We start from the raw sequence: 24,133 nt of genomic DNA on the forward strand, positions 1-24,133 counted from the left end.
CACCTCGCCTGTAAACATTAGTGTTTAGTTTATGCTAAATCTTGTCTCGTATGTTTTAATGGTTTTGGGTTAGAAGGAAAAGATAAACAAAATGCTCTAAATTCTTTTACTAATATTTGAGTCAAATCTTGGATGCATAGCATACTATGAACTACAATTCTTGGTGAACATTGCAGCTTGAAGATCTTCATACAATGAACTTTCATACTTGGAACCTGAATTTATGGGTAGAGGATGAAAGAGATTGGTGAAGAAGGTAGACAATTTACAGGGACTAAAATTGATGCAAAAAAGTTCAAGTGGATACCCTCTCCCAACTAGGTTCGCCACTGGACCGTTGGCTGGTCAAAATTGATGAAAAAGACTTAATTTGATTAAAAATAAATTTCCATGGATAACATTTGATGCAAAAAAATTTCAGGGACCAAATTTGATTCCCTTTACAATTTTAGGGACCAAAAATATATTTAAGACTTTCTTGTACTATTTTAGGGTGAGGGTGAGTTTAGGGCTGTATTGGTATTTTCACAAAATCAAATTAAAACTCTATATTAGTATATTATGAAAAAAATATAATTATAATACTATATTATTTCTTTATATCAATAATAATATTATTTAGTAAACTGGCCGGCTTAAACTTTCTTTTGTAATCTAAAAAAAAAAGACCGACTTGATAGGCCAAAAATGCATTTTCATAGCCTAGGCCCAATCTTTTTAGATAAACATGCTTATAAAAAAGGCTAAGCATAACCTATTTGCTTAGCGAACCAGGCCAAACCTTTCTCATCACATTACCTATCATATCTCTTATTTCTCTCTATCTCTCTATTGGGTGGAAGGGGGTCAACAAATAAGTTTCCATCATTTTCAAAGAGTGTCACCTTTGACACAAGGCTCCCCAATTGACATGGGGAAAATTAACAAATAGTAATGACTGAAGAATGTAGTCTGCAAAAAATATTCGTGTCAGAACAATATGATCTTACATGTGGAGCTGTAATGAACAAAATTTGAGAGATTTCCACTAAAATTAAGTGAGTATTCAATTTTTCTGTTGGTTATGAAGCATTCAACATTCAATTTGAATCACATTTGAACTACTCAACAATGGGCCATTGGTTATGAAGCATTCAAGATTCAATTTGAATCACATTTGAACTACTCAACAATGGGCCATTCTAAGCCTGTAGCTATGAAAAAATGCTCCTCAAAGAAAGAATAACTGAGATAGTTGCAGTACTATCTGCTAATACCAACCATGCAGTGGTCAAGGGGCTCTGTCAAAGGGTTGTGTATCATTGTAACAGACATCCCATACAGCTTCCATAGAATCCTTGGCAGCTAAACCATAACAATTGGGATTTGCAGACAATGATTTGAGAACTTTTCTTCTGACACATTCCTTCAAGTTCCATTGCATTAATTAAGATTTGAACAAATTATAGTAAACATGATGTCTAAAATATAATACACTACAGCAAAAAGACAAGTCTATGAAATGAATAGCAACAAAACGAAATAAAAACAATCTCCCTTTAGATGTCAATCATGTCAAAGAATTATTAATAAAAACAATGCAACATTATTTTGCTTACGCATCATGCTTATGTTTAACAAGAGAGTCTGGTGTTACTGTTCTTTATTTTTTAGTTTTTATTATTTTAAAAGGAAAGAACATGGTCTGTTGAATATTATGTTAAAAAAACAGCAGACAAATGGCCCTGTAAGTTATGTTTCCACACAAGTTATCAAAATAAATTTTAGTTCATATTTTCACTGTTTTCTAAACCAGTTCTAATTGGATATAATTAAGAAAGACCCTATAACTACATCTATTGTGTGAATTCCCCAAGTTTAAAACTACCTTAAACTAGACCGTAACATTTTCCTATAGGGCTAATAGCCCACTATGTTAACAATACTTAGTTTAATTAGAAGTTCAGGATGGGAAACACCTGATTTTACCTAATCCCAGTTTCCATAATTGAAGTTGTCAACCCCTCCCTGCCATTTGTATGAAGTCTTGGTCCATGATGAAGACCATATAGTTCTTATTTTTCAAGCAACATATTCCATATCCCAAAACAAACACTGCCTTATAACTAAAAGTTATAACTAAAAGTGAATATACTAAGAACCGTTTAGTTTTAAAAAGCTAATTCTATACAGATTATTGAAAATATCAACATTTCACCATGAGGCTGCCGGAGACTCAATAGTACCTCGGCGATGGATCATTGAGAATCATTGTCTCTATGGGGTTAACTTCAAATAAGGGGTTAGTCTCCATCAAAATTGATGCCAGTGTTCTTTGATTGGGTGGAGCTTTGTGGGCAAATGAAGAACTAGGATCATCAGCAATGGAGGAAATAGAAAAGGCAGGAGCATGATCCTACTAAAAGGTTGTCATTTTGGATATTTTGCACAACACTGTACTTTGAAAGTGTTGGAATAGGAGGAGTTTTTAGGTACTATAAATAAATTCAATAATGTGAACTCTGTTTTGTTCAGGTGTGAGGGAAAAATTGCACACAAAGAAAAGTTTAAGGGGGAAAGTGTTAGGATTAGGGTAGAAAGAGGGAAGAACAGAGAGAAAATCAGAGAGAATTAGAGAGAATAGAAAGAGAAGTTTATTCATCTGTAATCATGAGTATTACAATAGCTTTTCTCAGCTTATATACACTGCTGTTATTCAACACACTTAACCAACTAACAAACTCTTAACCGACTCTAACAAACTCAACAAACTATTAACAACTTCTTAACTGCCTAACCATTGTTTAACTGTAACATATCCCTCCCCACAACAACTTCCTTGACCTCAAGGAAGAACTGACAAAGCAACAGGAGTAATATCTACAGAAGTGTCAAACAGTGGATATTGCTTCTGCAGGTTATAGAGGACCTCCCATGTAGCTTCCTCCGGTAATTCACCATGCCAATGAACCAGAACCTCAGTGACTGCTCTGTGTTTCTTTTGCACCATTCTTCTCTTAAGAATTCTGAAAGGTGCCCTTGGTTGATCCATATTACCCCAGTCCTCTGGAAGAGGCTGCAATGGTAGCTGAGGATTAGGACAAGGCTTCAGTAGGGACACATGAAAAGTAGGATGAATCTTGGAAGTAGGAGGTAGAGCCAGGGTATAGGCCACCTTGCCCACCTTATGCAACACCTGATATGGCCCAAAGAACCTAGGGGAAAGTTTCTCAGAAGCTCTATACTGAGTAGAAGCTTGTCTATATGGTTGCAGCTTCAGAAAAACCCAATCACCTTCCTGGAATTCCCTGTCAGTCCTATTCCTATCTGTCATTCTTTTCATCCTGGCCTGAGCCCTAACCAAATTGCCCTGCAATTTCTTGAGCATCTCCTCTCTAGCCAGGAAACTTCTGTCAATGGCCTCCACATTAGTGCTTTGGGGAAAGTAAGGCAAATGTAAAGAAGGAGGCTGACCATACACCACTTCAAAAGGAGTTGCTTGGATAGCAGTGTGATAACTTGTGTTATACCACCATTCAGCCAAAGGTAACCAATTAACCCATTCCTTTGGCCTCTGCCAGGTCATGGACCTAAGGTAGTGCTCCAGACACCTATTTAAAACCTCACTTTGACCATCGGATTGTGGATGGTAGGCTGTGGACAAGCTCTGAGAAATGCCAAGTTGCTGCAAGAAGGTAGACCAGAAGGTACTTGTAAAAATAGGGTCCCTATCACTAACAATGTTAGCAGGAGCACCATGTAGTCTATAGATCTCCTTCAGAAAAATATCAGCAAGTTTTGGAGCTGTATAAGGGTGAGATAAAGGAATAAAATGAGCATATTTACTCAGCCTATCCCCGATGACCCAAATAGTCTCCTTTCCATGGGATAATGGCAGTTTGTCAATGAAGTCCATGGCAATACTTTGCCATATGCCACCTGAAATAGGCAAGGGTTGTAACAAGCCAGGTTTAGCCACAGTTTCATACTTAAATCTCAAGCAAGTCTCACATTTTTGGATAAAGAGAGACACATCTTTGCTCAACCCTTTCCAATGGAAAAGAGACTTGATTCTGTGGGTAGAAGCTTTAATACCAGAATGCCCTCCTTGATGTGAAGAATGTAACCACTGTAAAATTAGCTCCCTCACATGGAGATCTGCAGGGACAACCAATCTATGCTTCCTGAATAACAAATCATCCACCACCTTGTAATGAGGATGAGAAAGAGGATCAGCTAAGACTTGACCCTTGAGCTGCTGAAGTGTTGCATCAGAAGCATAAGCCTTAAGGATGCAGTCCCACAATTCAGTAGAAATAGAAGAAACTGAAAGTTGCAGCAATTCACCATGAGTGGCTCTGGACAATGCATCAGCCACCACATTCTCTTTTCCCTTTTTGTACTGAATGACATAGGAGAGACCCATAAGCTTGGTAACCCATCTATATTGTGCTGGAGTGGACAGCCTCTGCTCTAATAAGAACTTTAAGCTTTGCTGGTCAGTGAGTATAGTGAAGGGCTGAATTGACAAGTATTGGTGCCATTTGGTAACAGCATGCACCAATGCTAACAACTCCCAATCATAAACTGAAAGGAGTCTATTCCGAGGGGAGAGAACCTTGCTGATAAATGCAACAGGGTGTGCATTCTGAAGTAATACAGCCCCTATGCCTGTGCTAGAAGCATCTGTTTCAACCATAAATGGTTTGGACAGATCAGGAATAGTCAAAACAGGAGCTTCAGTCATAGCATGTTTCAGCTGGAGAAATGCCTTATGAGCAGCCTCAGTCCATAAGAAACTATCCTTTTTAAGTAGGTCAGTAAGGGGAGATGCCAGAATACTGTAACCCTTGACAAACCTCCTGTAGTAGCCAGTGAGGCCAAGAAATCCCCTTAACTGCTTCACTGTGGAAGGTTCAAGCCAATCCTGAACTGCTTGTACCTTGGCTGGATCAGTTGAAACACCATTGGCAGTAATAAAATGTCCCAAATTCTCAATTCTGGGAGTGAAGAAAGCACATTTGCTTTTCTTAACAAAGAAAGAATGAGCTCTCAGAATAGTGAAGACCTCCCTAAGATGTTGAATATGTTCTTCCACAGATGAGCTATAGACAAGAATATCATCAAAGAAAATCAATACACTTTTCCTGAGTTGAGCAGAAAAGATGGAATTCATGGCACCTTGAAAGGTTGAAGGGGCATTGGTTAAGCCAAAAGGCATAACCACATATTCAAATTGCCCTGAATGAGTTTGGAAAGCTGTCTTTTCAACATCTTCTGGCCTCATTCTTAGTTGGTGATACCCAGCTCTCAGGTCCAGTTTAGAAAAAACTGTTGCACCTCCTAACTCATCAAGTAAATCCTCCACCAATGGAATTGGAAATTTAGCTTTAATGGTCATCTCATTCAACCTTCTATAATCCACACACATTCTCCAACTCCCATCTTTTTTCTTAACCAAAACAACTGGAGAAGCAAAAGGAGATGAGCTAGGCTGAATTACCTCTGAATCTAATAATTCCTTCACCATATTGTCTATCACATCTTTTTGGGCTGGTGGATATCGATAAGGTCTAAGAGAGACAGGGTTAGACCCTTCTTTCAAGATGATCTTATGGTCATGAATTCCCCTAAAGGGAGGCAAAGTTTTAGGTTCTGCAAACACATCTTGAAAATCTTGCAACAACAAAGTTTGTTGTTGTGTTACATCACCCTGAGAACTCTCAGCAGCAGTGAGATTACAACAGACTAAGCCCTCACAACAAGGAATCAAATGCAACATACAACAGAGTTTATCTTCTATCATCATATGATTCAATTTAGCAGTAGAAACTACCCTAGGAATCTTTTCCTCAAAAGCATGCAATTTTACTGGAATATCTCCCATTGTAAATTCCATAACCAAGTTAGCAAAATCCCAAGATATTTTACCCCACTGTTTCAGCCATTGCATACCCAGAATTAAATCACAACTAGTAAGAGGTATAGCAATAGTATTGGCAGAAAAATTATAACCTTGCATCTTCCAGTGGACATCCTCACACCATCCTGCACCTTGTATCAATCCACCATCTGCTACTGTGATTTGGATAGGTTGTAGAGGCTTCAATTGTACTATGCCTGCTTGGCACAATTTCTGGTTAATGAAATTGTGTGTACTGCCAGTATCCATAAGCACAAAAATCCTCCTTTTTCCAATCCACCCTGTCATCCTCATCATAGGTTCTTCTGAAGAATCACCATGTAAAGCATTGAGAGAAACAGTAGGAACACTTGGTGCAACTTCACTGTCCTCTTGTACCACTTCTTGTTCCTCATTGGCTGGCTCCATATGATCCACCTCCATCAAAAACACTTGTAATTTCTTTCTTTGGGAGACCTCATGGCCAGGAGAATACTTCTCATGGCAAAAGAAGCAGAGATTCTGGACTCGATGCTCATCCATCTCCTTTGGAGTAAGCTTCTGATGAACTCAAGAATCAACTACTGTATTATTGAGAAAACAGAGTATCAACTCTCAAGAATTGAGGTTGAACTCGAGATTACAACGATGGAAACTGGAATGCAACACAAACCCTAGCCTCTGGAATTCGAGATCCAGAATCTCCCAAATCCTAACCAACTCGATAACTGCCTCAACTGAATGACCCAATCCCTATTTATACTAATTGCTAGCTGTCTAACAGAATTGTATTGCTGACATCAGCATAACAGCTAAGCAGCTATATTAGAAGTAACCTTCTAAGGCTTACTTCCCTTATGTTTCCTAGTATATACCTTTGTAAACCTAGACTTAGGTATTTTAGGGATAGAACTATCATCAATACCCCCCCCCCCCCAGAAGTACCACCTTGTCCTCAAGGGGAAAGGTGGGAAAAGCTTCATGAATCTTCTCAGCTGATTCCCAGCTATTCTCACAAGCAGGAAGGGACTGCCACTGAATAAGCACTTCCACAACTCCCTGGGTCAATTCTCTGACAGCAAGCACTTCCTCCGGTTCAACCAGCAGCTCATGGTCCTCGGTCAAAACAGAAGGCAAGTCCTGAACTTGGAAACCAGTACCAATTGCTTTCTTGAGTAAGGAGACATGGAAAACTGGATGTATGCGACTGGTAGGAGGCAAATCCAATCTATAAGCAACAGTACCAATCCTAGCAGCCACAGGAAAAGGGCCATAAAACCTAGGACTGAGCTTCTCATTAAGCTTCTTAGCTAGGGATCTTCTTCTATAGGGCTGAAGCTTGAGATAAACCAAGTCCCCCACTTGATATTCAACATCCCTCCTTGATTTGTTAGCATATTTCCTCATCATGTCTTGGGACTTCAAAAGATTAGCTCTCAAATCCCCTAATAGTTCATCCCTGTCAGCTTGTAACACATTCACAGCCTCCAACTTAGAAGGAATTGTAGTGCCATGGAGTAGCAAAGGAGGGTCCCTCCCATAAAGAGCCTGAAAAGGAGACATTTTTGTAGATCTATTGTAGTTGCTATTAAACCAAAACTCAGCCCAAGGTAAGCAAGTAACCCACTGTTTTGGTCTAGAGCCAGTCAAGCATCTAAGATAAACTTCAAGGCATCTATTCACAACTTCTGTCTGGCCATCAGTTTGGGGATGATAGGCAGAGCTATACTTCAGTTTAGTCCCTGAAAGTCTGAACAATTCTTTCCAGAAGCTACTCAGGAAAACTGAATCCCTATCAGAAACAATAGTATTAGGAAAACCATGAAGTCTCACCACTTCTTGTAAGAAGGCAGCAGCTACATCAGGAGCTGTGTAGGGGTGACTGAGAGGAACAAAATGTGCATACTTTGTCAACCTATCCACCACCACTAAGATAGTGTCCTTCCCTTTAGACTTAGGAAGCCCACCAATGAAGTCCATGGACACATCAGTCCACACTTGAGTGGGAATAGGCAAGGGTTGAAGTAATCCTGCAGGAGACAAGTTATCAACCTTGTTCTGCTGACAAACTTCACATTGAGCCACAAAATCCCTGATGTCCCCCTTCATTCCCTCCCAATAAACCACTGCAGCCAACCTCCTATAAGTTCTGAAAAAACCAGAATGTCCTCCAACCAAAGAAGCATGGAATTCCTTGCACAAGATAGGAATCTTGTTAGAAAGTTTAGGCAAAACCAACTTGCCTTTGTAATACAATCTGTGGTCTCTCAAGGTGTATCCCCTATGAGAATCAGGATCCACAATCAAATCCTGCATAATAGCCTGTAATTTATCATCGTGCATGAGTTCAGCTTGCCATTCCTCTAGATCATTAACCTTAATGACTGATAGTGCGCAATAAGAACTTCTCCTGGACATTGCATCTGCTGCTGAATTGTCCTTCCCAGGCTTGTATTGAATCTCAAAATCATAACCAGCCAGTTTGGAAATCCATTTAAACTGTTCCTCCCCCAGCACTTGTTGTTCAGTAAGGAACTTAAGACTCTTTTGATCAGTTCTGATTATAAAATGCCTACCCATGAGATAATGCCTCCATCTCTGAACAGCTCTCACCACAGCCATCAATTCTCTCACATAAACTGACTTGGCCTGACTCCTATCAGATAAGGTTGCACTCCAAAAAGCCAAAGGTTTGCCTTCTTGAGATAAAACTGCCCCTAAACCAGTTCCAGATGCATCAGTTTCCAGGACAAATACCTTGGAAAAATCTGGAACAGCAAGGGAAGGTAATTCAGTGAGAGCTTGCTTCAAGGCTTCAAAAGCCTTTTGTGGTTCTGCTCCCCATAAGAAGCTGTCTTTCTTGAGTAACTGAGTCAATGGCCTGGCAATTTTGCCATAATCCCTTACAAATCTCCTGTAATATCCAGTGAGTCCTAGGAAGCCTCTTAAACTCTTCAAATCCTTAGGCACTGGCCACATCCACATTGCCTCAAGTTTCTTTGGGTCAGCAGCTACTGTTCCAGCAGAGAGTATATGGCCCAAATACTCAATTTGTTGCCTGCCAAACACACTTTTCTTTCCATTGATCTTTAGATCTTGCTGCTCCATCAATTGTAGTACTTGAGTGAGGTGAAAAACATGTTCTTCCATAGTGAGGCTGTAAACCAATATGTCATCGAAGAAGACCAAAGCATACTTCCTTAAGACTGGCCTCAGAACCTCATTCATTAGTGCTTGGAAAGTGGAAGGAGCATTAGTAAGTCCAAAAGGCATTACTATGAATTCATAATGCCCTTCATGAGTCCTAAATGCTGTCTTCTCTACATCCTCAGCCTTCATCATGATTTGGTGGTAACCAGATTTCAGGTCTATCTTGGAAAACACCTTAGCTGGGCCAATCTCATCCAACAGCTCATCTATCACAGGAATAGGAAATTTATTGGGCACTGTCACCTTATTTAATGCCCTGTAATCCACACAAAATCTCCAGCTTCCATCTTTCTTCCGAACCAAGATCACCGGGCTGGAATAAGGACTAATGCTAGGCCTTATTATGCCTGCATTCAACATCTCAGCTACAAGCTTTTCTATCTCATTCTTTTGATAATGGGGATATCTATAAGGCCTGATATTAGGAATTTGAGCCCCCTCCTTCAGGTGTATGGCATGATCATGCCTTCTATTAGGAGGTAACTCTGTAGGAGAGGCAAACAAAGTAGGGAATTGCCGCAAAACTGTCTTTAATTCAGCTGGTGTCTCCTCAGCAACTGCTTCTTCTTTCTCTAGCAGCTGGTAATGTAACATATATCCCTCCCCTTGCTGCTGTATTGTTTTGACAAAAGAGTTCATGGATACCTTTTTCTTCAAAAGCTCAGGTTCCCCTCTTAACTTCACTTTCTGGTTTCCTAACTTGAATTGCAGGGTGAGCTTCTCAAAGTTGGCCTTAATATCCCCCAACCCAGCGAGCCATTCCAGCCCCAGAACCACATCTACTCCTTTCAAATCAAAAAGATAGAAGTCCTGTACCACTTCTATGCCTTGTATCTGAATTCTTACCTGTTTGCAAACTCCTTTTCCCTCCACCTTATGCCCATCCCCAACCTCTACAGTGTATGTGGAAGTAGTTGTGACAACAAGTCCCAATTTCCTAGCCATAGCTCCTGAAATGAAGTTATGAGTTGCCCCACAATCTACAAGAACTATAATTCTGGTTCCCAACAACCCTCCCCACACCTTGAGGGACTTTCTTGTGGAAATTCCCTGTATACTGAGCAATGAGAGACGCTTGTACTCCAACACTTCTTCTGAATTTTCGAGCAACAACTCATATTCCTCCATATCAGCTCCCTCTTCCTCCTCAGCCAGCAACATGACTCTAAATTGCTTGTTTTTGCACACATGATTCTGACCAAACTTCTCCTCACACCTGAAACATTCTCCTTTCCTAATCTTTTCCCTCATCTCCTCACTTGTTAGCCTCCTAAATGGGTTGCCTCTAGGTGTTTTATTAACAGACTTGTCATTAACACTTCCACTAGAGGAATTTGATCCCTGTGTTACTGAATTTCCTCCACTCTTCACACCAGATTCAACTGTAACAGTTTTATGATAAGTTGAAGGTTTAAAATTGGACTTGTAGGAGTTATTATACCTGGCAGAACCATTGGTTCCAGCTTTGCTCACTGCCATATTCTTCTTTTCCACCATCAAAGCCTTCCTTACCATAGCAGCTAGTGTGTCAGGTTCATAGAGCTTGATTTCTGCTGAAATCTCCTCCTTTAAGCCATTGACAAATATGTCCATGAAGTTTTCTTCACCCACTCCTCTCAGCATTCCTGCAAACCTTTCAAACTGCTCCACAAACTCCTCTACACTCCCTTCTTGCTTGAGTGCCAAGATTGCTGCAAAAGGATTTGAAGCTGCTGCAAGTTGGAACCTGGCTAGCAGTGCTTCCTTGAACTTGTCCCAAGTTGTGGCAGTGTTGCTGGTTTCCCACCATTGATACCAGCTAAGTGCTTTTCCATCCAATGCAACCATAATTGCTTGGACCTTTTCTTCTTCAGTAGCTCCCTTAAGCTTGAAGTACCTTTCCAATTTCTGAATCCAACTATAGGCATCTTCATCTCCTTGGAAAACTGGAATCTCCAATTTCCTCCATCGCTCAGTGTGAGAAACCTCAGAACGCAACTCATTCACTGTATCTCCTTGAACATCACCTTCACTCTCTGTTCCTTCGATCGTTTTCTCCTCCCCTGTTCTGCGATGAAATTTCCCTGTGCGTTCTTCGCTCCCTTTCTCACCGTCACTCTTCGCAGCAAGATTCTCCACAATCTTCTCCAATGCGCGAAACCGCTCCTCAGTTCTTTCGCGCTCAATCGCGCGCTCCCGGCGCTCTTCCTCTCGAATTCGACGATCCTCTTCTCTGTCGCGACTCATCAACTCGATGAGTCTCTCGATTGCATCAACACGAGACTCCATTCTACTAGCAACCATAGAATGGTACCACAGCTCCTGGATGGAGCTCTGATACCAACAATGATGAACTCAAGAATCAACTACTGTATTATTGAGAAAACAGAGTATCAACTCTCAAGAATTGAGGTTGAACTCGAGATTACAACGATGGAAACTGGAATGCAACACAAACCCTAGCCTCTGGAATTCGAGATCCAGAATCTCCCAAATCCTAACCAACTCGATAACTGCCTCAACTGAATGACCCAATCCCTATTTATACTAATTGCTAGCTGTCTAGCAGAATTGTATTGCTGACATCAGCATAACAGCTAAGCAGCTATATTAGAAGTAACCTTCTAAGGCTTACTTCCCTTATGTTTCCTAGTATATACCTTTGTAAACCTAGACTTAGGTATTTTAGGGATAGAACTATCATCAGCTTCCTCTGGAAAGTGTAATTTGGTTTTCCCAAAATACTCTTCTGCGAATTGTCAGGTTGAGTTCGTTTGTCAGGTTGGAACACCTTCTTCTCAGCAAGAACACTTGGATTTTTCTTCTCTGACCAACTTCCATAGCTTCTGGAAGCAGGACCCATTCTTTTCTGCAACAGTTCAAAACTCTTCTCCTGTAGCTTCGCCATTCTCGTGGCCTCCAACAATGTTCGAGGAGCGAACATCTTGACGCCATTGCTGAGTTCTGCATTGAGACCTCCAAGATAGCACTGCAATTTCTGATTTTCTGTTAATTCCGTGCGTCCTATCAGATTGTCGAAAGCTTCTTGATAATCATCCAAACTTCCTGTCTGTGCCAAACGCTTGAGTTCTTCCATGGGAGAATCAAATTCCAAGCCGAATCGGATCTTGATTGCAGCAGCAAAATCCGCCCAAGCCAGCCTTCCCACTGAGCTCTGTTCCAAGCTCTGGAACCATCGAAATGAGCTCTCATCGAGTGCGATGCTAGCAACCGCAACTCGATCATCTTCCGGCGTCGAATCCAACGCAAAGAAACGCTCACACTTCGCGAGCCAAGAATCAACGTCGTCGCAATTGAACTTTGGAAAATCCAAACGCGTCAACCGAGTAGCGACGCGGTGCTCGCCGTCGCCTCCACCACGAGTCCGTCGCGTCTGTGACAAATCTGTTACCTGCAACCCAATGCCTCTCATCACCTCCTGGAAGCCATTGATTTGCAGTTCAATGCGTTCTTGCAGTTCACGCATGTGCCTTGCAATGCTGGGTTCGATCGTCGCTGCGATCCTTTCCTCCGCCTCACGAATCGCACTCTGCCACCGTGTAGCGTCAGCCATGGCGCTCCGAGAATCGTAGGCTCTAGATACCAATGTTAGGATTAGGGTAGAAAGAGGGAAGAACAGAGAGAAAATCAGAGAGAATTAGAGAGAATAGAAAGAGAAGTTTATTCATCTGTAATCATGAGTATTACAATAGCTTTTCTCAGCTTATATACACTGCTGTTATTCAACACACTTAACCAACTAACAAACTCTTAACCGACTCTAACAAACTCAACAAACTATTAACAACTTCTTAACTGCCTAACCATTGTTTAACTGTAACAGAAAGCAATCTTTTAGTTCTTCACATCAAAACTAATATTTACCATACACTTATAAACCAAAAGCCACTATGGTTTTAAGCGACAAAATCTTTGAGCTAGCATGCTTATAACAGTAAAGATCAAAGAGAAAAATTGACATCATAAAATGTTCCTAGAAAATTAATAATAAAAATTCAGAGAAAAAATTGTACGGTTGTACCAATTTCCCATTATAACATAAATGAAAATCATGAACAATGAAAAAGCCATGGTTCTATCTATAATAGCAATTGCAATAAAGATCTGTTCAAGTTCAATGTTCTAAGTGTTTATTAGTTGATTTTAAACTTCAGCTTTAAGCTAGATGAATGACCACGCAGGAGGATGGGGGTTAGAGATTTAGCAACGGGCTATTACTTCATACAGAATTGAAAATATTACCAGGTCATTATGAGGAAAGGAACAGAGGAAGAGGAAGGGTTTCCACAAACTTTCTTCACTAGTTTTCCTTTTAAATGTTTAGTGAACATCATCTGACCATATGTGACTTATAAGAATAATATGATAGATAGTAGAGCACACTAATAAGACAAACCATCTGATAGTCTTAGGATGCTGAACCTTCAAATTAACATTGAAAATGAAGGAAAGATTGTTATTCCAAGAACCTAGGGCTAGGAGCAATAAGTACTTTCATGTTTAAATTCAAACAGTTGCTCACTTGGTGACTAACTCACTTTACCTTACAATTTTCTATTCCATCTATCTAATTAAACAACCAAGACACAAACAAATGTATGAATCATCTTAGAAAAGGACCAGTGAAGCATGGCTTCGAACTTGTGAGCTCAAACTACAGAGTTTGCTATAGAGTTGGGATGACTAGCACAGTAGCATAATAACAAAGTTCAATACAATCTAAAATTTAAGACAGTTCTATAATTCTCTCTTCTCTGAGTACGGTGGTATTCACTAATTCTTGCATAACAATACATAAAGAAGGGACTAAGGGAGGTATAATAGAAAAAGGCTAGGGTTGTCTTCTACCTATTCCTATTCTATATTCCACTAACGGAGGTAAAATCATATTTCAGGTACTTAATCAGTCAACCAGGATATAACAGATCTATAACAGTTTAAATAACTCCAACACAAAACCTACCAACAACATTGACAATCTTGCAGTGCATCTGATTAAAGGATTCCACTAATAAGTGGGGAGGTCATTTATGGATTCATTGCCTCTGAGTAATTTGGACATTAACAGACATGAGGATTTACTTTTACTTATCTTAATCTTATCTTATTGCCTTTAAATAAATTGCTACTTCAAATAAAATGAAATGACTATATTCCACGTTTTTATAGTTTTGTCATCCCTGTAGATCTATTACGTGATGATCAGATTCAAAATATGCAAGTAAAACAACTAGTGTTTTAAATCTTGTAGTCCTACTCCTCCATACATAGATGTAAAAACTATCAAACAAACAAAGTTCCCTGTCATGCAAGATATCACCAATTCATGTCTCAAATAGCAATTTTAAAACTTCTGATACTAGTGCTTCTGTTGGAAGATTTTGGTTAACCTCAATATTTTTTCCTTTTTCAATTGCATCTATATATTGTGAATTAAAAGGAACTTTGAGAAGCTGCTAAATGTAATCTCTGAAAAGATAAATGGTTTATATTAATAGAGGAGGGAAAAAATGTACTTGTTCATGCCCTCGTAACTTCATAAAACCTCTTAGTAGTTCCCGCTTGTAATGACAATCACCACTGAGATGACCAGCTCGTATCTGTTGCACAAGATCATGTAGAAATATTAATTAGGGGAGAGTATGAGTATGATATAAAAATCCATCTAAATAATAGGGGAAATGGACACATTGTAAGTTTGGAACCTCACTACAAGCATGGTGAGCACAATCAGACCAATCCAAGTTGGCAGCACGACAGTCGTCGAATGCATGAATTAGCTCGCGAATTACCACTATGTTGACATCATCTTGAATCCGAACATAATTACTACACACTCTTACCTGTGACAAAGGCACATCGATGAAGTAGTAGCCAATTGCGAAACTTATATCATGCAACCAAACGAAAAGCATTGAGCACAATACTAATTCAATCACCAAAAATGACCACTAAGGTTAATAATTGAGAGCTTATTTTCTTCCCAAAATGTTTCAATCAGCTACTTTTTTTATTTTTTTTGAACTCAATCAATCAGCTACTTAATAGTGCACATAGAAGGATAATTTCAAAGAAATAATTACCCCTTCACCGCGAGTGTAGGCACCGGCCATTTGTTGGTTGCAATGAACAGCTTTGACAAAGTTGTCTCCTACACCACACCCAGCTTTCTCCAAGTGCTCCCTCAAAAACCTTACCATGGGAGCTGTCAAAGAACAAAGAATTAGACTTACATTGTAATAAAAACTATCACTTCTAGAAATCTCGAAACCCCATTTTTAAATAAATTTCCAGACCTACAAAAAGCAATACAAATAAGAATAATGCCCAGCAAATTATAGTTTTGAAATTTCTTTTGTTCAGACTCTGATTTCTCAGAAATTATAAGCACTGTCAAGGGGTAAAGCGTGAAAGTTAAAATGAGCAGGAAAAATGCGATTGAAAATTTACAACAACAAAAGCTAAACCCTAGTGATTATTGGCGGAGAGAAGAAGAAGAAGAAGAAGTATAGAAGGAAGAATTGAAATACTTCGGAAACTCTTTTGAATCATGGCTTGGCATTCCTCCACGGTTTTACTGGGTTTCTCTGCCATTTTGGTTCGTCTTCTGCTTCGTTTCAGTATTTGGCGGAGGGAGGATTTTTGTAGAGACTAGCCAAAGTTTAATGTTTAATTTAAAAACTATAATTGTATATTTGGATAACTGTGAACTAAGCACTTCAAAGATATATTTAACTAGTACTTTTTACCCGTGCATCATATTTTCATTTTTGGGCTTTGTGTTTTTTTTTTGTTAAATATGTTATTTTTATTAAATTTTTGTGTTGTTGTTGTTTTTATCTTTTGACTTGTTGTTTTAAATGGTAGATTAATATTATTTTTGTTTCTATTGATTAGTTTATTTCAGCTAGTTGAAGTAATATTGATGCGCTAGTTTTTTTATTTTTTTACAAATGACATTATTTCATTGAGAATAAAATTGAGAGCCTATTATTTCACATTTTTTTTCAGCTAGTTTTGTGACCCGTGGAATGCAAGGAGAATATTAATTTTTGTTTGTAGCGTAAAATTTTTAAATGTGTTATTTTTGTTACATTTATTAAAAAAAAGTATATGAATTAAATAATAACTTATTTTAGTTATTAAAAAACATAAATTGGAATTTTTTTCTTAGGATAAATGTGTTTGAGTTTGTATCGTGGAAGCGTAATAATTATATTTTTTTTACAAATTGTATGTTTGTTTATATTTAATTTAATTTTTTATATTAAATTCAAAAAAAATATTATTTTTTTATATTCAAATTTAATAGTCTCATGCTACTATTATTTTTAAAATTATTAATTTAAATTGTTTTTAATCAAGATTCTTATAATTCAAAATTATCAAACACTTTTATATATCTTATTTATTTTATCCTTAATCGGACCACCAACGTATCTTGAACAGGTTAAAAGCTTGTCAAACACCAAAAAAAATGTTAACTTTTCATAATTTATTATATTTTTAATCATAAATTGAAACTTGAAGGATTCACATTCAATATTTTATTAAAGCCCCTTTATTTTGTAACTTATGTCCCTTTATGCAATTTGGTAAAAGAAATATTGATTTATTATTCTTGTCTTTCTCTTTTGTACCGACGAACAATAGCATTGGGTACAGATTGTACCGTACAATCTTAATGCGCATATGGAGCTCACTTTATTTTGTAACTTATGTCCCTATATGCAAATTTGTAAAAGAAATATTGATTTACTATTCTTGTCTTTCTCTTTTGTACCGACGAACAATAGCATTAGGCACAGATTGTACCGTACAATCTTAATGCGCATATGAAGCTCACTTTTTACAAAATCTGGTGCAATATTGGGTAATCACAAAACTGTGGTATATGGCAGAGGAAAACAATTGCAAAAAAAGATGGCTTCAGATTTATATTATAAGCATAATAATGAAATCTGGTCTAAGATTAGAAAGCATATGAATTTCGACGTAGCCTTGTAATTAAGAATGTTGGTCTCTTAAATTTGCACCCAGGAACAATTACATAGACGATTCATGTTATAGGTCTTTAATGGTCCTGTTGGCCTGTCTAATTGACCTTTTTGGAAAGCAAAATGTCTTTTCTACCTGTGATAAGGTAGCTTCAACAGATTTGTAATAAACCTTTAGCACCTTTGTCTTTAAATTTATCTCTTCCTAAACCTTTGATTTTCCCTATTTTAACTTTATCTCTTTTTTTCTGAAAATAAAACATGGATCCGTTGTGAAAAAGAAAATTATACATAAAGAAAGTAGTACTTGGGGAACTAATTCTTTGGAATTTAAATGGACGCAAGACTTTCTTAACTAAGCAGAGGAAAGAAAGTTGAACAACCACAATAACCGCTAAAAACTGGCCACTAATGCCAGTCATTCCATTTAAAAAATAAAAAGAAATAACCTTAGAGATGAATCCAAAAGTTAAAGTTACATTTAAAACGTAGGAGCTTGATACAGTGAAGCACAATGATTATCACACCGACAAAGCAATGCTACTACAATAAGGGTATAGCTCCCAACTTGCACAATTTTTCTTCAATTTGAAGCGAAGGAAATGGATGAACTATAGAATTCTCATATAAGGTGCTCTCTGGAGCAGATACCTCAGTACTGCAAACAGGGAAAACCTTGTTTATTTTCAACCAATTGTTAATGCACTAAGGATGGTAAAGATGTTTGCAAGAAAGATCTGTCAAGGACTCACCACTGTCATAGTCCACCCGGTAAATAACACATGATTCAATTCTTCCATGTTGATCTTTCCCAGTTTTGTACTTGACTGAAGGCAAACTGGTATTAGTATCAGATGGATGACCTCTGCTTTCAGTTTCAACTACTTCCCCCCAATGCTAGAATGAAAGTTCATCTAGACCTACATCCTCCCAAGCATCCTGTGAATTACCACCATGTTCGTCCGTGTCCTCAACCTCCACTATAATTGAAAATGATATTGTCTTTATAGAATTCAGAAGCTACAACATCAGTTCAGAGGAGAACCTAAAAACGAAAGACAAATTATATGTCACTTACAAAGAACACATTTGAAAAGCCAACGATGTAAACATAATTTTTATAAGAGGCTAACTTTACTGTGGCAATGGAAATTTTCAGAAATTTCAAACCAAATGATGTAACTAAAAGCATATCAAGTTGAGCAAAACCATGTCCATTTAGTTTCAAAAACAATAGAGCAACCCCATAAAGATTTATGCATTAAAAATTAAGGGAGGAAATAAAAACAGAAAACCTAGTCCCAAATTGAGTAAAGCATGAAGTTTGATAGACACAACATCCCCAAATAGCAAAAATGATTGCTTAAGCTCTTCCTCCTTGACATTAAGATCCAAATTACCAACATAAACCCGAAATGCAAAGGAACAAATGAGTCCAACAAAAAAACATAAATCACTAAAACAACAGCTATGTGAGACTGACAATTGTATTATTCAGGTTTGTGAAAAGAGGAAGAGCAAGAAGTTATTGATGGTCTTGGAAAGAAAAAGATTGTGGCTGGTGGAGAGACGATAAAGATGAAGTGTTTGGGAAGGTGGAAGGGGATTAAGAATTTAGGAAGTGTCAGGGTTATATTGAACTGAAAGGAAAGACAACAGAAACACACAGCTAAGATTGAAAGGTACACAGTTATGATTTGATCCCCGACTAATTAATCCCTCCGTCCTAATTATAAGACACCATTCAGAAAATTTTCTTTTATAAATATTTAAGATAAGATTAAGATGTTGTCCTCAATATAATGCCATAAAGAGAGTTTATAAACTTTCTATGACAGGTTCATATAAAGGAGGTACTTTGAGGGCGATGTTAAATTTTAGTACTAACCAATCAGGCCTACGAATGAGATAAATGATCTTAGACAACATATACATGGAAGGTAGATAGAGAGATTGACAAAGAGAGATCAATCTTTACCTTTCTTCAATGACTCAAGTACTTCTTTCAAAATCCAAGGGATAACTGGAACCTAATTTAGTCAGAGAGATAGTAGAAAATCAAAAGATAAGCAAGACACAATTCTGTATGGCTAGACCAAAATAGAAGAAATGCGACAAAAAAGAGAACATATTGCTTAAAACACTATATTAAAAAAGGTGTCTATTTATTCAATACACTTTGTTTTGATCAATTTTTTTATCATTATTATCCACTTTAAAGCCGTATTTAAATTCTATATCAAACGGTTCAAATTCTATAACTGCTATATAACTTTTGAAGAGAATTAAACTTCGTAACTCATGTTTTTTTTATTATCCACATGGCATCTTTAAATTTATTTAAGACACTGTATTGTGTTTAATTTTGTATCATTATTGAACCGTCAGGGAAATATCTCACATCTATGGTCAGTGTTAAGATGAAAGGAAGAAGAAAAACTATTCTGTAGCGTCAAGAGCAACAACGGAGTGGCTGGAACGAATCGAAATAGGAAGGCCGAGACAGATGATGGAAGCCAAAGCGATACATGGAGTGGAAAGGATGAATGGGTCTAGATTTTGCATCGTTTATTTGTACTTGCTAAGAATAGTAGTTGCAAGTTCAGTGGTAGTTAGCAATAGCAAAGCTCTCACCATTTCTCAAAAGTTAGAAATAGTTAAATGAAAAATAGCATGACATAATAGTTATATGATTTCAATTTAGAAGAAAATAAAAAAAATAGAGGTTAAAACAAAGATGTAGAATAAGGTTTAAGGGCTCAATTTAGATATATGGAAGTAGAATAAGAGCACCAACATTTGCATGCAATTTAGTCAAAGAAAAAGGTTACAAAAAGAGGAGAAACACTTGCAGTCTTGCAGAATTGTAATTTGTAAAGCAACAAAGGGTTGCAATTTCACACATAATAGTAGGGGAGGACAATACACACAGAGGGAAGAACAACAAACACAGTGAGGGAAGAAGGACAAAATATGTACTGCAAATAAAAAAGTTTTACTCACTTGATTTTTGGTCGGAGATTTCTGAAAATTCCCAGAGAAGCACAAACTGAAGAATGAAACACCGGATATGTGAAGAACAAAAGAAACTTAAGAAAGTGATCCAATACATATGTACTACAAATCCAAACAAAGGAAAATCAAGAGAAGAAAATCATTTAAATAACAAAAAATAGATGGAATAGCAGACCTTGTACTTTAAACTCAGTACTTCATGCTGACCATTGCTAGCCAAGAATGATGTTTTATTGATGAAAGCTTCAACATCCACTGCGTCATCATCCTCAAGGTTCATCATTCAGCTTTAAAAGGTATAATATCAATCAAAACCAAAGAAAGAAGTTGATAACATTGTAGGTTACCTTCAAGTCGATCCTTCTTCCTCTATGGCCACAGGCAAATCCATGAGTGATTAAATTCTGCAGACACCGATTTCATATCAGCAGAGAGAGGATGAGGTTGCAACGCTTCAACTCTGTCGCCAGGTGCGCCATCGATAACACATTCAGGCATGGTATCGATCCCATTGTCGAGCTCGCACCCATACCACCTAGTTCTCTTCCTTACGCTCGGGTCTCTTCCTCTTACCACCCTCTAAAATCTCTAGTCTTCCAGATCGTTCTCTCTCTCTCTCTTGAATTTGGACCCCTTTACTTCAGGACCACAGAAGAGAAAGAAAGCATTTTGAGGTTTTCTCTAACGCTTTTCAGAGAGACCCTTTCGCATTCGCTGAAGTTGAGGTTTTAACTTTTACCATTATTACACTTTGCTGATTAAGACCTTTTCGCTTTCCCATTCCCTCAAAGGAACCTCCTTCTGATCTTTCCTTTTTTGGTCCAGATCCTCTGAAAAATTCATGAGAAAAGAAGATATGATGAAGAGGTTGAATAATTAAAAATAACAGCACAAACCACATGTGTGTAACCAAATAGATTCGAAACTGAAAAAAGAAGAAAAAACCACTCCTTTAACGAGAAATCAAATAGAAAAGTGGTTAAAGTGCTTACCTTTGGAACATAATAGAACATGACCGGTGAACTTCAGAGGAAAGGGAAGAAGATGCCGTAGTGTCAAATCTTACTATAACCATATGAAGAAGGATCAGATCAGCATCAATTGGGGAAGAAGGATGGCAAAGGTTTTATAGCTTACCACAAAGTTCCTCAAATTCGGGTCTCTCAGAAGCAGAACTGCCAAACGACGCTGGAAACGGCAAGGAAGAACAAACGTCAGAGTGGCTCCAACATTGAAACGCACAGGATCACTGTATTGGCCTCTCTATCAATTTGGAAACAAAAGAAAAACGTCAGAAAGAAGCGTTTCAGAATTTTTTTTGGGTAAGCAGAAGCGTTTCAGATGGAATGGAATGGAAGAGTGAAACTGATGCAATTAAAAACCCAAAACTGATGCAATGAAAATGCATTTTAACAAAAATATCCATGTCCAACTTTCATAGTTTTTAGAATAAATTGTTGAACGACTTATTTGCCCCCAAGGTTGCAGAAACTCTGCTTTTATATATAGTAGAGATAGATAGATGTTTACCATGTAGCTATTAGAATGAAAGCGTGCTAAAAAGTTTCCACAAACATGCTTGTTCTATCCTAAGAACATAGAGATGAGGTATAATACCTAGAGTGAGAGGATTGCGATGTGAGAATCTTAGAGAGAAAATATAACTGAATTTCAAGCTTGTTATTTCTCAAATGAGCTAAGAGTCCCTCACAATTGGTAACCGCCCCCTATTTATAGGCTTGGAGCTGGGCCTAGCGCCTCTAACCGTCCTTAGTGGGCCAGTTGGGCCTCTCGAGGGAGGCCCAAACTCTCTAGCTCACTCACCGCCCTGAGGCAAGCGCCTCTGGGCGAGGGCCCCTGGGTCTCGCCCAGTCCACAAGTCCGCAAGACACCGAGCTCGAAGCATGAGAGCTAAGAGTGTCTTAATAATCGAAACTAACAAATGTCAAAGCATAGTGATCAAGAATGATTGCCAACATGGCATAGTAAGTAAAGCTAAAGCTAATCTCTGATTCCCTTCACAAGCCCCTCCGAGCCCACAAGTCCACAGGTAATCTTGTGGCGACGGTGCTTGGTCCTCTCGCCCAGTCCCAGCTGTGACCGTTGTGAATCATGGTCTCCTGACGCGTGTAGGCCACTTGTAATGTACTGCAGAAGTGCAAAGGCCAGCGAATTTGCATCACCCCAACCGCTGTCATCGAAACGTCCCCTCAAATCATGATAAAGCCTGCTAATTTGAATTTCAAATCCGGCTTCAACCGTTGTAACTCCCATTTAATGCGTCGTTCCCATCCCCCAAAATCCACGTTACTTTTCAAAAGTAATCATTTCCTTTTGTCATTATGGGAAACGATCTCCCACAATCTTCCACACGCGGCCACGATCCCAACCGTTACTCCTCTTAACCTCTTCATCCCCTTTTACCCCATCATTCGCCATTTTTGGAATCCTCATATCCCGAAAAAGAGCTTAACAACTTAGCACCCCTTCCCATCCTCGTTCTTACTTTGCTTTTAGCGAAAATGACTTCCCAACGCCGTTCTAAGAAATCCTCCCGTTCTCAAAGCACAGCCCCTGATCTGCAACGTTGACAACATACGGCAGCGAAATGATTACTTGCAGGAGCTTTTAGATTACTATCGCCTTGAGCAACAGGACGAAGGAGAACGGGAAGCGGAGGCTGTAGCGGAGTTTGAGCCATTCTCGGCGGCATTAAGGGAGGTAGCCATACCTGACAACATGAAGAATCTTGTTCTGGAGACGTATAGTGGAAAGACTGATCCGAAGGATCATCTGCTTTATTTCAACACAAAAATGGTGATAAGTGCACCTTCTGATGCAGTGAAGTGCAAGATGTTCCCGTCAACATTCAAAGGCACGGTGATGGATTGGTTCACAACTTTGCCCCGTGGATCCATTACGAACTTTCATGATTTCTCGTCGAAGTTCCTTGTTCAGCTTTCCGCAAGCAAGATCAAGCAGGTTACGATAGACGATCTGTACAACGTTCGCCAGTCAGAAGGTGAAACTCTAAAGCAGTATGTGAGGCGGTACAGTGCGACATCTGTTAGGAGTGAGGAGTCGGAACCGCAAGCCTATGCGCGCGCATTCAAAAATGGCTTACAGCCGGGAAAGCTGAACAGCAAGTTAAGTCGGAAGCTAGCTCGTTCGATGGCGGAAGTCCGCGCTCGGGCAAACACTTACATCCTGGCTGAGGAGGACGACGCGTTCAAAAGGAGGCGCGCAAGGGCAGAGAAAGATGGCAGTCAAAATGAAATATCGCCGGCAAACAGGCAAGGTCGGGAGAAAGGAGAAAGCAGCAAGCGAAGGGATAAGAAAACAAAGCCATCGGAGAAGCTTGCGAAGGAACAACTCTATCCAAAACAGGAAAGTTTTGAACGTCGGCGCCCGTGGCATCAGGCCGACTCTCGCCGGCAAGAGGAGTCAGGCAAACGTCTGAGCACACATTTGACAGAACTACTCCGGGAAGTAAAGGCAACGCATGCAGCCGAAGAAGGCGAGAGGGAAGTTAACCCGCCGCGGGTTGTAGTAGACAAAACCAAGTGGTGCGAGTATCATCGCTCGGCGGGCCACGACACCGAAGACTGCTTTACGTTGAAAAATGAGATTGAGAGGCTGATCAGGGAGGGACGCTCACAATTGAATGATCGCGGCGATCGCTGGCAAGGCGACCGCCAACAAGAGAATCGCTACAAGGGAAACTGCCAGCAGGATGGTCGCAGGCGGGATGGCCGTCGTCAGACACCAACGGCGGACAGAAGGAGACACTGGTGATAAGGAAGAAAGCAGCTGAAGAAACCTTCAACAAGGATCTCGAACTGCCGGTTGGGACGATCAATACAATTGCAAGGGGCTTCGGCGGAGGCGGCGACACACCAGCAGCGAGACACAAGCATGTGAGGGCGGTGAGTTCAATACAAGAGTTTTCAACTCCATTTGGTTTTCAGCACCCGGACATAGTGATATCGTCGGCAGACTTTGAAGGGATTAAGACACATAAGGACAATCC

At 39.1% G+C, this 24,133-nt stretch overlaps 2 protein-coding genes and 1 long non-coding RNA gene across 3 annotated transcripts; 1 reads left to right on the plus strand and 2 right to left on the minus strand.

Annotated features, from left to right (window-relative positions):
* Positions 1 to 1,003: 1,003 nt before the first annotated feature.
* On the minus strand, positions 1,004 to 15,779 carry LOC130737771 (mitochondrial inner membrane protease ATP23-like). Its single transcript, XM_057589616.1, has 5 exons — positions 15,622 to 15,779; positions 15,175 to 15,296; positions 14,797 to 14,934; positions 14,608 to 14,691; positions 1,004 to 1,405 (listed from the first exon to the last, which is right to left on the minus strand). Exons 1-5 carry the CDS (start codon positions 15,683 to 15,685, stop codon positions 1,271 to 1,273), a joined length of 543 nt encoding a protein of 180 aa, XP_057445599.1. The 5' UTR covers positions 15,686 to 15,779; the 3' UTR covers positions 1,004 to 1,270.
* Positions 15,780 to 17,481: 1,702 nt separating this feature from the next.
* Positions 17,482 to 20,178, minus strand: LOC130737772 (uncharacterized). Its single transcript, XR_009018939.1, has 4 exons — positions 20,092 to 20,178; positions 19,067 to 19,118; positions 17,841 to 18,133; positions 17,482 to 17,746 (listed from the first exon to the last, which is right to left on the minus strand). It is a non-coding gene; the product is annotated as an uncharacterized LOC130737772 (long non-coding RNA).
* Positions 20,179 to 22,842: 2,664 nt separating this feature from the next.
* Positions 22,843 to 23,898, plus strand: LOC130736215 (uncharacterized). Its single transcript, XM_057588058.1, has one exon. The coding sequence runs from the start codon at positions 22,843 to 22,845 to the stop codon at positions 23,896 to 23,898; it is 1,056 nt and encodes a 351-aa protein (XP_057444041.1).
* The last annotated feature ends 235 nt before the right edge of the window (positions 23,899 to 24,133 follow it).

The sequence above is a fragment of the Lotus japonicus genome, chromosome 2 (assembly GCF_012489685.1).
Source record: "Lotus japonicus ecotype B-129 chromosome 2, LjGifu_v1.2".
Lineage (NCBI taxonomy): Eukaryota > Viridiplantae > Streptophyta > Magnoliopsida > Fabales > Fabaceae > Lotus > Lotus japonicus.

Coding starts and splice junctions, on each gene's coding strand:
- LOC130737771 (XM_057589616.1), bottom strand. CDS start 15,685: ATGGCAGAGAAACCCAGTAAAACCGTGGAGGAATGCCAAGCCATGATT. Junction 14,935..15,174: donor CCTACACTCGCGGTGAAGGG/GTAATTATTTCT, acceptor CCTTTGTCACAG/GTAAGAGTGTGTAGTAATTA. Junction 14,692..14,796: donor CTCACCATGCTTGTAGTGAG/GTTCCAAACTTA, acceptor CTTGTGCAACAG/ATACGAGCTGGTCATCTCAG.
- LOC130736215 (XM_057588058.1), top strand. CDS start 22,843: ATGAAGAATCTTGTTCTGGAGACGTATAGTGGAAAGACTGATCCGAAG.